This window comes from Beta vulgaris, chromosome 6 (assembly GCF_026745355.1).
Source record: "Beta vulgaris subsp. vulgaris cultivar EL10 chromosome 6, EL10.2, whole genome shotgun sequence".
NCBI lineage: Eukaryota > Viridiplantae > Streptophyta > Magnoliopsida > Caryophyllales > Amaranthaceae > Beta > Beta vulgaris.
The window spans coordinates 67702442-67721346 of NC_079207.1; the positions used below are offsets into that span (position 1 = coordinate 67702442).

General features: G+C 38.6%; 1 protein-coding gene across 1 annotated transcript; it reads right to left on the reverse strand.

Moving 5' to 3' along the window:
* Positions 1 to 13777: 13777 nt before the first annotated feature.
* LOC104897665 (hypothetical protein) lies at positions 13778 to 17385 on the reverse strand. The gene is made up of 2 exons (XM_010684603.4): positions 16793 to 17385; positions 13778 to 15141 (listed from the first exon to the last, which is right to left on the reverse strand). Exons 1-2 carry the CDS (start codon positions 17294 to 17296, stop codon positions 14203 to 14205), a joined length of 1443 nt encoding a protein of 480 aa, XP_010682905.2. The 5' UTR covers positions 17297 to 17385; the 3' UTR covers positions 13778 to 14202.
* Between the last annotated feature and the right edge of the window lie 1520 nt (positions 17386 to 18905).

Below are 18905 nucleotides of genomic sequence, written 5' to 3' on the forward strand. Positions count from 1 at the left end.
AAGGGTCCCATGTGAACATGTGATAGGAGAGAGATAGAGAAAAGTTATTACCCAAAATAAAAGTGTAACATCTAATTTAAAACTTCCTAAAATAGAAAGTGTAACATCTAAAAAAAACGGAGGAAGTATATAGGTTGGCAGAATGGTCTTTGATTTTATTACTCAAAGAATGGAGTTTTGAGCGCGCAGGTTCGACTCATGTCTCCAACATTTCTTACTTATTTCCTTTACTCTTTTTTTTTAAAATTCTTTTTGGTATATTATTGGAATCTGAGCATGAGTTCCACTCATCTTCTCAACATTTCTTACTTCTCCACTTTTGTCTTTTCTTTTTTTTTCAATTCTTTAACAGGTTCATATACTTCATCAAATTATCACATAATCTTTTTTTCTTTTTACTTCCTCCGTTCCGAATTAAATGCAACAATTTCACTTTTCACTATTCAGTTTGACTAAGATTTGTAATTTCTACAAAATGAAAAATATAGTCAAGTGGGATCTTGTAATACTCCGTATTTTTAATACTAATTTCGTACTAATTAAGAAAATATAAAAGAATTAATAAAAAGGTATTTTAATTTATTTACAAATTAATAGGAATAAATTATTGTCAGTATGAATTTGTTAGGAATTTTCGGAGTTTTAAAAGAATAACTAGTATTCACTTGACCTAGGGTGACTATCTTTTGAAGGGAGTATAAAAAGAAAGGAAGGGAATTTCAGAAAACCCTAAAAACTCTCCTTCTCCCTCTCCTCAGCCGACTTCCTTGTGCCCCTCTCTCTCTTTCGAATTTTCTTTTCTCTCTTTCAGATTCTCTCTTTCTCTCGGATTCTCTCTCAACCCTCGCTGAAGCTCCTCTCGCCTCCTCCTTCTAGTCGCCTGCGGTTGTGCGAACTCAGGCGAGGGTGTGGTGCGAAGGGGGTCGAAGGTTTTGTGCGGTTCGGGAGTGTAGTGCGAGCGACGAGGTGGTTCGAGCGCGCGAGGGTTGGTGCGGCGCGTGGTTTGGCTCGAGGTTTGTGCGATTTCAGGCGAGGTTTCGGTGCGGGCTGTCGAAGGTTGCGCGGGTGTGTCGAGGCTTTCGTCCGCGGGTTCGTGCGGCTGTGTGTGGTTCGAGTGCTGCGACGGGGGTCGCGGTGTTCGAGGGTTGTGCGCGAGGAACGGGGTCGCGTGTGTGAGTTTGGACAGCAGAGGCCACGGAGTTCCGTCGCCGGAATCTTGTGCCGGCGAAAGTCAGTGGTATAATTTTGTACTTAACTTAGTATGTCAGTTTATTAATTATTCTTATATTTACTGTTTTCGTAGTTAAGAAAGGTTTGTAATTAATAATTAGTAATTTAGAGTGTTTAGTAAATTATTAGATTGTTTAACCAGTTAAGTTATTGTTCTGTTTTAAGTATAAATTCTGGTTAGGTTTGTAATTGGAATAAGTTGAAAGTAGGAAAAGTGTGTCTTATTATAGTTACAGTTATTATTGTTTCAGAGTAACCTGTTTCATGAAATCTGATTTGGGACTATGACTTACCTTTGGACATGGAATTACTTTTGGACATGGAACTTATTTTGGACATGGAACTTACCTTTTGGACATATGACTTACTTTGGACATATGACTTATTTTGGACATATGACTTATTCTGGACATAAGACAGGTTGGACTTATGACTTTTGGATTGGTAAATAGTGGACTAATGTTACTAATAACTTAGTTACTCACTATCTGACTTCTAAAAGACGTTAAATTCACTAGATTAGAATTATAACGAAAGTTCTGGAATAAGGTTTTAACTATTGCGTAATTCGAATCGTTAGATCGTTATGGTCTTAGTACGTAGTAGTTGTTAGTGTTATCAAGGACGTAACACTAAAGCTTTGTTTTAACGATTTAGGTCCAATTTCATAAGCGGCTCGTTCTATTAAGTCAGCGAAATTCTCCGTACAAGGTACGTACGCGTACCAGTTTACTTTCAAAGCTTAGTATCATGTTTAGGTTGCAGTTCATGTTATTGGAACTAGTACCATGATAGGGAAATTTGAACTAGTACATGAAGGAATTTGATTGTGATTGTTTGGTTAGACGTTATAACGTGAAATCAATATGATGCATTGAAATATGTTGCATTGAAATGCGAAGTTCTATCGTAATGTAACATCAGCATTATTAATCTGATCTATAGAGTAACAAGAGTGTTACTAGGGATAAGATTGAGTTTGGTAATTAAGAGAGTATGTAAATGGTCCTTAAAGTTATAAAAGAATGATTGGTAATAAGAGAAGATTAGGCGATACTTGTAGTTGGATCCCTAAAGTATAGAACAATGGGGGGGTGTGGACTTGTCCTACACTCCTACGCAGGCCTACTGTGACGACAGTGGTGTCCTTATATTTTGATAACTCAAGTAGGCGGAAGGTTCCGTTCGATCTTGGGGGTATGCATACTAAGGTGATGGGTGTGAGACGGAACAAAACCGTATTTGCATTTCATCTAATAGACAAGTTGTCTATTAAGGATTCAGTAGCCCGTATGATTCTAGTAAGATGACGGTGCCCGTTCGATGCCAATAATGAAAGATTAAAGGATGTGAGATAACGTAGTTCATATAACAGTTTGTAGTATGCATCATTTATTTCATATAGTTTCAATGGTTCATTACGTACTCAGCATAGTTGATCTGTGTGTTATTATGTGTTGTTGTCTGTGATGAACTATTGACACTTCAATGGGGAGCAGACTAGGTGAGCTGGTGCTGCTGCATACATCAGCATAGGGGCTAGACTGTAGTTTGGAGTTAACTTTTGGTTTATTATTACGAATTTTATAGAACATTGTTAATGGTTTGAGTTTGAATAAGAGGGGTCAATATGATTCCCGAGTTGTATTTAATTTTTATTCCGCTGCATTTGTTTTGAGACATGAATTTGAGTTACGTATTCTAATTATGCTTGCGTTCCATCGCGGCGGTAATCCCAAAGTCGATGCGACGTAGATTAGACGTGTATGGATTTTGGGGGTGTTACAAAACTGGTATCAGAGCCAGAAGCTCCTATTTTCAAAGACGTTTTCGAAACGATTTCAAAACGGGTAGTATGGGCTAGGAGCATATAGAACATATTATGTTATGTGCATTAAGTCATAGGAATGATTGCAAATGTGATTTCGTTTCGTGTCTTGAACTCGAATGTGTTGTTTGATTGTTCAATTGAAGTTGCGAAAGATTCCTGCAATATTCGAATAGAATAGGTAAAGAGGATGTACAAGGATGTTTCAAAAAGGTGTTGAACTAAAACCTTATTTTGCGACAAACTATTTACTTGATTGGAACGATCGTTTTATCTCTTAAATATCTATACATATGTAATATGTTTCAAAACCTTTAAGGATACTTTATGATATTCCTTGTTATGGTTGTGATGTCTCATGTGAGATGTTTGTTTTGCAAGTCAATAAAGACTTAATATTTGTTCGTGACAATTGCTTGCTATATGTCCAATGTATTGGTTAAGAAGTACAGGATGATGTGGGTGTCACTGAAATAGCTACTATGTTAATTTCAGCGCAGAATGGTTCGATCGGGAGGCGCCCCTGACACCTCTCTTAACATCGAGCAATCGATACGTGACCTAGTACAGATTACTGCCACACTTAGCCCAAGGTCACAGCGGGAGATGGGGACCTATCTGAAAAAGTGGCCCGTAGGAACCCACCTATACTAAATGGAAAAGGGGGACCTGAAGAGTTGGAAAACTGGGTTGGGGAATTTGATAAGCTTTTCTTCACCCTAACCTGTCCTGACGAGAAAACAGTGCCCTTAGCTAGTTACTATCTGCAGGGGATGCCCATTTCTGGTGGACCCAGGCTAAGGACAACCTTCTCAGCCAACCGGGTTTCGGGTGGGAAACTTTTAAAAAGGCCCTAAGAGACAAGTACTACCTCCGTATCTTAAGAAACAAAAAGCCCAAGAGTTCATGATGCTAGACAAGGGACCATGTCGGTAGAGGAATATTCCCGAAAATTTATTGAACTGATGAGGTTTGCCCCAGAGATTGCCCCTACTGAGGAGGCTAAAGCCTCACGTTTTGAATTGGGACTTACCCTTGACCTGCAGGGTAGACTGGGGGAGATACATTCACCCTTCTGGACCATGTGTTTGGCAAAGCTGCCCACCTTTATGCTATCAGGAAAAGGGAGGAAGGGGGTAAGCTGGGCGAAAACGTAAGGATAACCCAAACCCGAGGGCCAAAGTTTGAGAAAAAGCACAACGGGAACCAGAATAATCAAAACCCTCAGAGAAACTTTGGTAAGGGACCCAATAATAACCATAATCCCAACAACAACAACAACAACAACAACCGCAACAATAACACCAATAACCGCAGACCTGAGCGTGTATATCGGTGTAGAAAGTGCCCGAACAACCATCCCTGGTAAGGATTGTGAGGGTAACAAGGTTGAATGCCGGGAATGTGGGAAGATGGGGCATAGAGCCTATGAATGCTATTCGAAAAACAAGCTAAACCCCAATGGCCAAAGGAAGGGAAACTATGGGGACAAGCCCCGAAACGGAAATGGTAACGGGAATGGTAACGGGGGAGGTAATTACAATGGGAATATCTAACTATTCCAAGCCCGCTACCAAACACCGCAACCAAGTCTCTAATGTTAACAATGCAACTAGTTCCCAAGATAAGGGCAAAGGGAAGCTGTACATGATGACGGCTAGTGAAGAAGAGGCTCGTAGAGACGTTGTCACGGGTATTATTTCTATCAACTCCACTCCTGTTAAAGTTTTATTTGATTCTGGAGCATCCTTGTCATTTATTGCCCATGCAACTGTTAGAAATTTAACATTGGTCGAGTCTGAGTCGATTTCTATGCCTATAGTCATTCCATCTGGGGAGACTGTTAATGTTCTAAAAGATTTCCTAAAAGTGCCATTGAAGATAGGTGAGGGTACTTTCCTCTGATCTGATAGAGTTTAACTTATCAAACCTAGATATCATTTTGGGGATGGATTGGCTTGGGAAAGTACAGGCTAAGATAGATGCGATGCGCAAAAAGTGGAACTAAAGATCCTTCGGGGAAAAAGAGTGTCATATAGGAGAATACCTCGAGAACCGGAATTAAGTATATCAATGCTTACAACTTAAGAACTACGTAGACAAGGGTGGCTCCTATTTATGTGTTCGGTGAGAAGAATTGAGGATGATCCGTTAAGGCCTGAGATGTGCCATAGTCCGAGATTCCAGGATGTTTTCCTGAGAAATACCTGGTATGCCCCAAGGAGAGATGTAGAGTTCACCGTTGACCTAGTACCTGGGACTGGACCAATTTCGAAAGCCCCATATCGAATGGCTCCGCAGAAATGAAAGGTTAAAAACCAGTTGGAGGAACTACTAGACAAAGGGTATATTAGACCTAGCATGTCACCATGGGGAGCACCCGTCTTATTTGTGAAAAAGAAGGATGGTAGTTTGAGGTTGTATAGACTATCGAGAGTTGAACAATGTCACGTGAAAAACAAGTACCCATTACCTAGGATTGATGACTTGTTCGACCAATTCAGGGTGCGGGGATGTTCTCCAAAATTGACTTAAGGTCTGGTTACCATCAGTTGAGGATTGTTGATCATGATATACCTAAGACTGCTTTCGAACCAGATATGGCCACTATGAGTTTACAGTTATGCCTTTTGGGTTAACAATGCAGTTCAATTCAGGTGTTAATAAACCTGCAGTTTTCATGGACCTTATGAATGAATTTTCCGACCCTACCTAGACAAATTCGTCGTGTGTTCATAGACGATATCCTGATCTATTCTAAGAACAAGGAGGAACATGAGGATCATTTGAGGTCATTTTGCAGACACTTAGGGACAACCAACTTATGCAAAGTTTTCGAAATGTGAATTTTGGTTGGAAAGAGTGTCATTTTTGGGTCATTTTATCTCTAAGGAGGGTGTATCAGTCGATCCTGCGAAATCAAAGCCGTGAGTGAATGGCCTACTCCAAAGAATGTCACGGATATAACGAAGTTTCTTGGGTTTAGCCGGTTACTATAGGAGATTTGTGAAAGACTTCTCCAAAATAGCAAAACCTATGACAACCTGATGAAGAAGGATTGTAGGTTTACCTGGAATGAGGACAGTGAGAAGGCCTTCCAAACGCTCAAAGAGAGGTTAACCTCAGCCCCTGTCCTAACCTTGCCTAATGGGAACGAAGGATATGATGTGTATAGTGATGCATCCAAAAATGGGTTGGGTTGTGTTCTGATGCAAAACGGGAAAGTTATAGCTTATGCGTCCCGACAGTTGAAGCCATATGAAGTCAATTACCCAACACATGACCTAGAATTGGCCGCCATAGTATTTGCACTCAAAATCTGGAGACACTACTCTATGGGGTAACCTGCCGTATCTTCACCGATCACAAAAGCCTTAAATATATCTTCACCCAGAAAGACCTCAACATGAGCAGCGCAGATGGTTAGAGCTCATCAAGGACTATGACTTAGACATCCATACCATGAGGGTAAAGCCAACGTTGTTGCTGATGCGTTAAGTCGCAAGTCTAGCCATAGCCTGAATACATTAGTCGTTGCCGACAAACTTTGTGAGGAATTCTCTAGACTTCAGATAGAAGTTGTTCATGAAGGGGAGGTAGAAAGATTGCTGAGTGCCCTAACCATCGAACCTAACTTCCTAGAAGAGATAAGGGCGAGTCAACCTGGGGATGTGAAACTTGAGCGAGTCAAGGCAAAGCTTAAGGAGGGCAAAGCAGAGGGGTTTGCGATCCATGAGGATGGAAGCATACGATATAAGGGTAGGTGGTGCGTGCCACAAAAATGTGAAGAGCTGAAACAAAAGATAATGAGCGAGGGTCATAACACGACGTATTCTGTCCACCCAGGGGGAGATAAGTTGTATAAGGACCTCAAGAAGATGTTTTGGTGGCCTGGTATGAAGAGAGCAGTAGCTGAGTTTGTTTCCAAATGCTTAACATGCCAGAAAGTCAAAAGTGAACACAAGAGACCTCAGGGAAAGATTCAACCCTTAGACATTCCGACATGGAAATGGGACTCGATATCCATGGACTTCGTTGTCGCCTTACCTAGGAGTCGGGGAGGCAATAATACCATTTGGGTGATAGTGGATAGACTAACCAAGACAGCAAGGTTCATACCTATGAAAGATACGTGGAGTATGGAAGCCTTAGCCAAGGCTTATGTGAAAAATGTCATTCGATTGCATGGAGTACCCACAAGTATAGTATCAGATCGAGACTCTCGATTCCTGTCGAATTTCTGGAAAAAGGTCCAGGAAGCATTTGGTAGTGAGCTATTAATGAGTACAGCCTTTCACCCAGCTACCGATGGTCAAACGAACGAACTATTCAGACCTTAGAGGACATGTTGCGAGCATGTGCTTTAGAATACCAAGGGTCATGGGAAGACCATTTGGACCTCATAGAATTCTCATACAACAACAGCTACCATGCTAGTATTAAGATGGCACCATTTGAAGCGTTGTACGGGAGAAAGTGTCGTAGCCCTTTGTGTTGGAACGACATCAGTGAGACGTAGTGTTAGGACCTGATATGATTCAAGAGACGATGGATCAAGTGCGAGTCATTCAAGAAAAGATTAAGACTGCACAGGACAGGCAAAAATCCTATGCGGACCAGAAGCGAAGGGACGAAAATTTCGAAGTTGGGGAAAAAGTGTTGCTTAAGGTGTCCCCAATGAAAGGAGTGATGCGATTCGGGAAAAAGGGGAAGCTAAGCCCTAAGTTCATAGGACCCTATGAGATACTGGCGAGGTAGGGAAAGTTGCTTATCGCCTGGATTTACCCAACGACTTAGAAAGGGTCCATAACGTGTTTCACGTATCCCAACTCCGGAGATACGTACCTGATGCGTCACATGTCCTTGAACCTGAAAACGTAGAGATAGACGAAACTTTGCCTATGAGGAGAAACCTGTCCAGATCCTAGACCGCAAAGTGCGAAGTACGAGGAATAAGGACGTCAGAATTGTCAAGGTGTTGTGGAGAAATCAAACTACCGAGGAAGCCACATGGGAAGCCGAAGATGCAATGCGTCTGAAGTACCCTGAGCTTTTCCAAGAGGTACGTGAGTTACGGGGACGTAACTTTTCTTTTAAGGGGGAAGAATGCGATAGAATTTCGCGCTTTCACCCTAAAGTATGTTAATTATGTTGATTATGTTAGTTATATGCTAGTTATGTGTGAAAACTGCTTATCTATTGTGTGAACGTTAGAAAACGCTTGTGAAATTTGGGACTTAGAAGTGCAAAAGATCGTCGTTAAGACGGGCTACCTCAAAGTTTCGGGACGAAACTTCTTTTAAGGGGGAAGCCTGTAATACTCCGTATTTTTAATACTAATTTCGTACTAATTAAGAAATATAAAAGAATTAATAAAAAGGTATTTTAATTTATTTACAAATTAATAGGAATAAATTATTGTAGTATGAATTTGTTAGGAATTTTCGGAGTTTTAAAAGAATAACCTAGTCTTCACTTGACCTAGGGTACTATCTTTTGAAGGGAGTATAAAAAGAAAAGGAAGGGAATTTCAGAAAACCCTAAAACCTCTCCTTCTCCACTCCTCAGCCGACTTTCCTTTGCCCTCTCTCTCTCTTTCGAATTTTCTTTCTCTCTTTCAGATTTCTCTCTCTTTCTCTCGGATTCTCTCTCAAACCCTCGCTGAAGCTCCTCTCGCCTCCTCCTTCTAGTCGCCTGCGGTTGTGCGAACTCAGGCGAGGGTGTGGTGCGAAGGGGGTCGAAGGTTTTGTGCGGTTCGGGAGTGTAGTGCGAGCGACGAGGTGGTTCGAGCGCGCGAGGGTTGGTGCGGCGCGTGGTTTGGCTCGAGGTTTGTGCGATTTCAGGCGAGGTTTCGGTGCGGGCGTGTCGAAGGTTGCGCGGGTGTGTCGAGGCTTTCGTCCGCGGGTTCGTGCGGCGTGTGTGTGGTTCGAGTGCTGCGACGGGGGTCGCGGTGTTCGAGGGTTGTGCGCGAGGAACCGGGTCGCGTGTGTGAGTTTGGACAGCAGAGGCCACCGGAGTTTCCGTCGCCGGAATCTTTGTGCCGGCGAAAGTCAGTGGTATAATTTGTACTTAACTTAGTATGTCAGTTTATTAATTATTCTATATTACTGTTTCGTAGTTAAGAAAGGTTTGTAATTAATAATTATAATTTAGAGTGTTTAGTAAATTATTAGATTGTTTAACCAGTTAAGTTATTGTTCTGTTTTAAGTATAAATTCTGGTTAGGTTTGTAATTGGAATAAGTTGAAAGTAGGAAAAGTGTGTCTTATTATTAGTTACAGTTATTATTGTTTCAAGAGTAACCTGTTTCATGAAATCTGACTTTGGGACATATGACTTACCCTTGGACATGGAATTACCTTTTGGACATGGAACTTACTTTTGGACATGGAACTTACCTTTTGGACATATGACTTACTTTGGACATATGACTTACTTTTGGACATATGACTTAACTTTGGACATAAGACAGGTTGGACTTATGACTTTTGGATTGGTAAAATAGTGGACTAATGTTACTAAATAACTTAGTTACTCACTAATTCTGACTTCTAAAAGACGTTAAATTCACTAGATTAGAATTATAACGAAAGTTCTGGAATAAGGTTTTAACTATTGCGTAATTCGAATCGTTAGATCGTTATGGTCTTAGTACGTAGTAGTTGTTAGTGTTATCAAGGACGTAACACTAAAGCTTTGTTTTAACGATTTAGGTCCCAATTTCATAAGCGGCTCGTTCTATTAAGTCAGCGAAAATTCTCCGCTACAAGGTACGTACGCGTACCAGTTTACTTTCAAAGCTTAGTATCATGTTTAGGTTGCAATTCATGTTATTGGAACCTAGTACCATGATAGGGAACATTTGAACTAGTACCATGATAGGAACATTTGAGTGATGTTTGGTTAGACGTTATAAGTGATATTAAGGCATAATAATATGATGCATTGAAATATGTTGCATTGAAATGCGAAGTTCTATCGTATGTAACATCAGCATTATTAATCTGATCTATAAGAGTAACAAGAGTGTTACTAGGGATAAGATTGAGTTTGGTAATTAAGAGAGTATGTAAATGGCTCCTTAAAGTTATAAAAGAATGATTGGTAATAAGAGAAGATTATGGCGATACTTGTAGTTGGATTCCCTACAAGTATAGAACAATGGGGGGAGTGTGGGACTTGTCCTACATCCTACGCAGGCCTACTGTGACGACAGTGTGTCCTTATATTTTGATAACTCAAGTAGGCGGAAGGTTCCGTTCGATCTTGGGGTATGCATACTAAGGTGATGGGTGTGAGACGGAACAAAACCGTATTTGCATTTCATCTAATAGACCAAGTTGTCTATTAAGGATTCAGTAGCCCGTATGATTCTAGTAAGATGACGGTGCCCGTTCGATGCCAAATAATGAAAGATTAAAGGATGTGAGATAACGTAGGTTCATATAACAGTTGTAATGTATGCATCATTTATATTCATATAGTTTCAATGGTTCATTACGTACTCAGCATAGCTGACTCTGTGTGTTATTATGTGTTTGTTGTCCTGTGATGAACTATTGACACTTCAATGGGGAGCAGACTAGGTGAGCTGGTGCTGCTGCATGACATCAAGCATAAGGGGGCTAGACTGTAGTTTGAAGTTAACTTTTGGTTTGATATATTACTGAATTTTATAGAACATTGTTACATGGTTTGAGTTTGAATAAAGAGGGGTCAACTATGATTCCCGAGTTGTATTTACATTTTCTATTCCGCTGCAATTTGGTTTTGAGACAATGAATTTGAGTTACCGTATTTCTAATTATGCCTTGCGTTCCATCGCGGCGGTAACACTCCCAAAGTCGATGCGACGTAGCATTAGACGTGTATGGATTTTGGGGGTGTTACAGATCTTGTTAGATTCGTCTCGTGACGTACTTTCATAAAACGTAATTTTATAATTTTTACTTCTTTGTAATTGTAGATATTTGTGGTTAAAATAACGTCTCGACATGCGTAAAAGTAATTATTTGTTGCACTTTATTTCGAAACGGATGAAGTACCTTTTCAGGGTGAGGTAGAAAAGTATTAATGTTATCTTTGTAATTAAGTAGAACATTATTAATAACTTGGTTCTATATTGAGTTGTTATATACGATTATATGAGTTTGAGATTTTGATTTTTCAATTTGCAAGAACATAAATATATAATTGTAATATTATAAAAGTTTTTCATCATATAAGTTGCAAAAAAATTATACTAAGGGCCTAATTCTAAGATTAGAACAGGGCCTTCAAAATGTTTAAGACGACCCTGCATATCACCATGATTATTTAAGACAACGTGAATAAATTAATTATAGCAAAATATTGACCTCGGACGGCCCCCAATCTAGTGTAAATATAGACAAGGAGAGAAAGAATCACCAACTTGAACAAATGAGTTGTTGACATAGCTGTATTTCCCTTGTCCTGTTTCCATATGAAGCACTTCATCCATGTTCATTGTGTTTGTAATTGTAGGGAAAGCAGTGCATTGAAATTTAGTTGGAGGAAGACTTGATCTACGTTTCCATACTATAATGTCTTGATTTCTCATCCAATTCGACTTCATGTTGGGTGTTGAAGGAGCTTTGTGGAGTGACATTACTTTGCTCATCTTCATCAATTCCTTCAATACATACACTATAGTTTCATACTCCCTCCGTTTTTTTGTAATACAACCACGTAGTTTTAAATCATGCGTTAACCACAAAATGTTGAGGAATGAGGATAAAGTACAAAAGTTTCCAAGAAAGTACTAATTTCTCGCTTTTTTTTTTTTTTTTTTTACCTGCTATGTTCGCTTTTTTATGGTTTTATATGTGACGAACTTTTATGAAACTTCAATCACAATATTTTCTTTACACACTAGCTAGTGATATAAACACGTTTAGATTTATAAAAAGACTTTGATCCTCCAAAAGGATATGTAGCAGGTTAAAAGAGAGTAAGAGACAACAATGCAATTGGAGGATATTACTAAGTAACTTCGAAAATTTAGATTGATGCAAAACAAAAACACAAGTACTAAGAACTTCAATAATAATATTCAGACTTACCTCTTGAGAGATGGAAAGAGAAGTTTAGGAGACCCTTCTCGAATCTCGAGGTACAATGTTGTGATAGTTTGTTGGAGAAGAGATGGTTGGTGAGGGATAATAGGATTGGAGAAGTAAGAAGAAGAAGCAAATAAACTAAGCTAAAGTATATAGAGGGGGAAAATTCGGAAAGAAGTTAAGTTTGATATCGTAATTTAAAGAAGCTAAGCTTAATTTCTCTTTCTTTATAACTGATCATCATCACGTGCATATATCTTTGCTATTAATTGCTTTGTCTATTTCAATGCACATGCCATAACTTGTACGAGGAAAGTTTAGGAAGAATTTCGAGGTGGATTCATCATTCCTACATCTTCATTGTTGAATGCACGTTGCAGCCTTCATCCATGCCGTTATGTACGCTCTATTGAGTAACTGTTTTATGTCGAAGAGAACATGCCCTATGTACAATGAGACTCCCCTCTCCAATGAGTTATCCAACTAGCTCTTTAAGTTGAGAGAAAATGGAAAACTAATTCTACTTCTACCCCAGTAATGAGACTCTTGCTTGTTCTTCATAGTCTCTTCATCGAGATACTTGTTGCAAAGTATTTCCATGGAGATCTGTTAGAATATACTTAAGAGTATTTCCTAAATCTATTTATCTAGAAGTGTTTCTATCCTAACAGATACCTTGAAAATAAATGGAGAATCTTCACTTTTGTTATGAGCATGACACATGTCTTTATTTTTTTTTCCCATGGGACCATCGACCATATAGAATATGGAGAGCTTGTCAACGAGCCAAATATCATTGTTCATATTGACATCATGTGGTATTGAAAAGGTAACTTTGGAAGCGGCGTTTCAATTTCTTAAAGTTGAACTTGTTTCTTCAAGCGTTGGATTTGACTCGAATCGAATTAGAAACTCCAAGATATTCCAAACAAGTGAATTGGACCAAATCCAAAATTTCAAATGAAAGACATGTTTTCAAACAAGACATCGAGTTATTGCCAAAAAAAAGACTAAGATGTTGATCCCTTGGAAAAGAATACTCATATAGATTTCACAACATGTAGATATCACAACAAATTGTTGCAAGTCCCAAATGCAGATGTTCATTCCTCGCCCAACAAAAATGGACATGATGTCATTAGACTCGTGGGTAAGCAAATACTTAATTCAGTTTCTTAATACTTGTAGGCTCCATTTGATAGGGCGTAAAACGTTTTTTAGGAAAACTATTTTCCTCTATTTTTAGTTTTACATTGTTTGGTTGGCAAAAGAGTGTAAAATCATTTTTCTTTGGGGTAAAATTACTCTCCCAATAATGCAAAATTATTTTCCTTTCGAAATGAAGGGAAAACTATTTTCCTTATCTCTCTTGTACACTCCTCTCACTACCTCCTTACTTTCCCTTTCATTTTCTCATTTTTCTTACATGTAACCAAACAACAGAACACTAATTTTGGAATTGTGTTTTCTATTGTAAATTGTTTTCCATGAAAATCATTTTACACTGAAAATATTTTACGCCCTACCAAACGAAGCCGTAAAGTCGTTACATCACAGCTTTTGCATTTTTCATTTGCTAATGTTGATCACATCTTTTAGTAGTAGTAGTATAAAAAACAATTTACAAAAAATCCAAGACTGAGACAAGGCACTTCATTAGTACTATTTCTAGAAAAAGTCCGGATCAGCAAACTACACTACATTAGACTATAAACCTAGATTGGCATTAAAAAGATCAGTCTAGATCGTCTTATGTTCAGGCAAAGGGGAAATATAATAGCAGTGCTGATTCTCAAGGCTGGTATCTTTTGGTACATTGGGTGGGCGCCAGCCGTGCCACCTCTATTTTGCCTATCTCAGGAAATAGGGGAGATCAATGTCCGGGGGGACGGAGGTGAGAATTGAGCTGGAGTCATGGCAGTGATGAAGGTGAAACCCCACTCCGCCCATCCTCAGAAGGAAAATACAGTACAATAGCACATTCTAATCTTCTTCCTGCGGAATGAGGGAAGTTCAATAAACTCAAGTTTGAAAATCCGTCATACAATTATTTCTAGACATACATCAAGTATCAGGTTCATTAGACTCCATAGCATATTTGGAGCGATATTTACGAGCTGTTTTTCTTCCATTTTGAGCCTTCAGAACTGGAGTTTCTTGCTCATCTACCTCCATTTCAGAAGCTTCATCCACCTCTGTGATTCCGGCAGCAATTGTAAGAGGGAAGCTTTTCTTCTGCAAGCGTTCCTCCATGGTAATCTCCTTGGTATGATCATTTTTGTCGCTGGTAATAACGGAAGTATCACCAGCTTTTATCTTCGGATTGAATATCACAGGTTTTGTAAGGTCAGCAGGAGCTTCATCAGGTTCTGACTTGGATTTTTTCACCATAGTAAGAAAGTCGGTGTATGCCTGACGATTTGATTCTTCATTCATATCACTTGATGAATCAAATGTATAATGCGTATATCTCAAAGGATGGCGAACATAATCTGGTACCAATGAAGAATCCTGTTGCTCTGAAGGCGATCCGTTTAACAAAGCGTAATCTACATTAGAAGCTTCTGACACAACGATTTTATCACCATCAGATGCACTGCAATCATCGCTGTTGCAGGTGGGCTCAAACCGCACACGTTTTCCAGTCTTTGAATCCATCTGATCATCTTTTCGCTTCAATATTGACTTAGGGATGTTTACATCTTCAGGAGCACTAATTTGACCACCAGAGATATCATCTTTACTTTGATCAGAAACATCATCCTTAGCTTGTTCAGAAACATGCAAAGAGTTGAAACTTTTTGCTGTCTCTGCATCCTCTTTAAGCCTGAGCTTTGCAGCCAGGTGATTAGCACGTGGGTCTCTGCAAACCTCCCCAAATGTGTTAGGGAGCTCATTCAAGGAATCGATATGTGACGTATAATCAGTCACATCAGACATGTATAGACGATCACCGATTATTTCACTTCCAACAGCCACTTTGTCATAAACATCCTCTTCTTCCTAAAAAAACAGTCAAAAATAAGATTTTAACAGCCAATGAGTTCATTACTGAAAGAGGGTTGTAAAGAGTAAAGACCTAAATTCTAAGCGAATATCAACTACTCCTTCTATCCCTTATTGTTTCCCCCATTCCCATTTTGTTAAGAGTTGTATTGAGTAGCTAGGTAGATTTGTCTTTTCATGTATGGTGTAGGAGAAAAAGTAAGAAATTGTGGGGACATGCCACCTAGAGAAGGAGTGGAGCAATTTTTTAAGAGACAAACCAAACACGGAAAATGGGGCTAGCCGCTAGCTTTTATGGACGGAAGGGACATCAAGAATGTTACATGTAGAAGAGAAGTGAAATTTAGATACACATAAAATCTTCAAAATCATACAGTACTTAATTAGTTGACCTTCTATGTTGTGGAAATTCACAATCTGTTATGGAAAAATACTCCTCCATTTCAAATTAAATGTAACATTTTTTAGGCACATGGCTACTTTCTATCTTTCTCCTCATCAATAGCCAATATTCTCCCTTTTTTCCCTATCTCTCTCCTCTTCCTCAATAAGCATGCCCAAACCAAGTGTTAGATTTAGTTTGAACAAAGGGAGTAATAAATTTCAAAGGCGTATCTCATAACTGACATCCTGCCTTGTCTTATTATCCTCAAATTAAGACATGTCAACCGAGAAAAGTACATATTGCCTCTTTCAACCTAATAATTAGGTGAAATTTTCTTACTCCGTGAAATGAATAGTATTCTTTCTTATTTGCAGCCTATCCATATAAAGAAATCCACAAAGTTGAGTACTCCATGTACACCTAATATTGGGGCCTAAATAACATGCCGCATTGGATGCAAATTTTAAAGTGAAGAAACAAACATAAGAGACATTTTATTCCCATGAACTCGAACTAAATGCACGTGAAAAGAGAAATTGGGTATGAAATCCAACAAAATAACCATAGTTCCATTCACAACTCCCATGTCCCAACCAAAGAAAAGCAAGCACAAAAACAACTCAAGCCCAAATGTCCAATGGACAATAACGGAGTAGCCTACTTACTCAAATATGATGTACATATACTATTGTCTATTTATGATGGAACTCCAATGTGCATACTAATTATGATTCATCCTCATTTTTAGCATGTCCGCTTTTCAATTGGAAAAACTTTGTCAACTATCCATTCAAAACACAAACACCTTTATCTAGGGCGTGTTCGGCACAGCCTTTTGAGGTAGCTTCTGATTTTTATTTTATTTTATTTTTGGTGAAAAACAGTAACATAGCATAGTTGAAATATTATTTTAGTGTTCGGCAAGGTAGCTTTTGGAGGTAGCTTTAAGCTTCTGAGTAGCTTTTGTCAAAAGCTAAGATAATTCAAAAACACAAATCAGCCAAAGATTGAAGAAATGTTTATCTACGAGCTCAAACTAATGGCTATCCATAATCCACTTAAATTCGAACACCAAGCTTTTGTTCTATACTAATTACATTCAAAATAAAGAAATTATTTAACTTCTATGTCTACAGGTGAACAAATATTCCATACCATAAAACTAAGAACTTCCATATTAACATAATTGAATCAAGGAAGAATGAACTAACACTGCTAAGCTAATTTCAAGCAATTCAAACACGTAATAGAAAGAGATAATACCTCAAAATCAAGAGTACAATCCTTGCCAATGGAGTTCCTAACCTCCAATTCATCCTCTTCATCACCAACATGTTTCGAAACCTCGCTCAGCGAGCATATCTTGCTTGTACCTGCACCCGTATCGGTATCGGCATCGGCATCTTCATCGAGCTCTTTAAGATCATCTTTGAGCTCCTCACGGTAATCCAAACAACTCGAGCTAGGGTTAGGGTTAGGGTTAGGGTTAGGGTTATGATTAGGATTCTTCGCAGACGCCATTGCTGAATCCTTGGTGGCAAAGAAGAATTGATCGACATTAGAAGGGATATCATCATCTTCATCGTCGTCATCATCGGGTGGGATTGAAGCGTCGGGTTCTCGAGACCATTGACGCTTCTGAGTCTCGTCGTCGGTGAGAGACCAGAGAGAGGAAGAAGGTATAGTCTGGGAAGAGGGAGATGGAGAAGAAGAAGAGGAGAGAGAACCGAATACTCTGTCTACGCGAACTCTGAAATTGTCCTCCATTGGAGTGTATGAGCAGAAGAAGTAAGCTTTCTGATACTTGTCTGATTCTTATAATTGATGTTGGGACTGGGGACTCTGGTCTATGGGCGAGTGACTATGTGCGAGGACAGTTCGAGTTGATTGTATTAAAGATATTTTGGTCGACTAGTTAAAATTAAGATGAACAATAAGTCTTAAGTTAGAATTTCTTTTTCCTTTTTTGTACTTTGTACATAGGGTTCTTGAAAGAAAAAAAGTATAATAAAGTGGATCTTAAGGACATCTTTTAGATTTATATAATTAGGCTCAACTTTGTACATAGGCTCAAATGTTTATTTTGATATAAAAACTTGCAACTACTAGTTTCGAATTTTGAGGAGTCTGTTCATTTAACAATAAGTATTATGTTCATTTAACAAATGTTATATAATTCGCAAATGTTTAATTAACAACAACATATTATTGCATGTTTATTCAATAATAAGTAGATGTATCTTAATGTTTGAATTTTAAGTTTTTGAAACGAACATTTTGATATTTGATTTTTTTAAAATGTGCATACATAACTCGAAAATGTTTAGTCAACAACATTGTTGGTTCATTTGGATGAAATCCACATTCTTTTGCTTTGCATCTCTTTATCGACACTAACGTTTTATTATATTCTACCTGCATTTTGGTTTATACGCATGATATTCATCCTACTATGACTGTAGGATCTGATTTGTGCGGTCAGCTTTAAAATCAGATTGTATAAAAATCTTTTGAAATGAAATTTGTCGGGCTGATTCAGGCCCTTAACTTTTGTTTTGGGGGTTAACTTGCATGTGAACTTCACACCACCAACTTTCCCCCCATTTCTTTTCTTTTCCCTTGGTTTTTTTCAAGAGAAAGAAGTTTAGAGATGAAAATGAGAGGAGTTCTAGGAAGAAAACAACGAAATAGGAGAAATTTGCCAATACTTGAAAATTGATTCCAATGGCTAGAATCCGCTAGATTTCATCTTACAAAATAGAGAATTACAAAAGAAGGTTTTAATGCCAATTTTTTGTTGGTAAGGTGATAAATCACCAAAGACAATATGAGAATAAAACCATTAAACTCAAAAGTATTCATATATAATATTCATATATAAGTCAAACTTATGATTAATAAAGAAAAAAAATGCTAAACTTGAGCAGCTCGTCTTGCAAGAGACCGCCTAATTATAACATTATAATTAGGCAGGCCCAAGTCCAAACAATATGACTAACCAGCCCATATTGCAAATTTTAAAGAAAACACAGCAGCGTTTCTTTCTCCTCTGTTTCTCTTGCGCGCTTCTCTCTCCTCTCTTCACTCTTGAGTCTTCATTCTCTTCAATGGTGGAAATCCTCCATAGCAGCTCCATCATCACCTTCTCTGATTTCTTCTCCGATTACAAGGAGGCCTAATTTCAATGAGATTATCTTCTATTACAAGGATGCCGAATTTCACCGAGATTATCTCCGACATAGCATCAAAATTCCCCCGCAAATCTTTCCAATCTCCTTTTTCTCTCTCCTCTCTCGCCCTCAATCCTCCAAACGCAGCTTCGTCGTCCGCGCTTCTGTATGCCTTCTCATTTCAATTGCTAATTTGTATGTTGCTG

Coding starts and splice junctions, on each gene's coding strand:
- LOC104897665 (XM_010684603.4), bottom strand. CDS start 17,296: ATGGAGGACAATTTCAGAGTTCGCGTAGACAGAGTATTCGGTTCTCTC. Junction 15,142..16,792: donor ATTGTACTCTTGATTTTGAG/GTATTATCTCTT, acceptor CTGTTTTTTTAG/GAAGAAGAGGATGTTTATGA.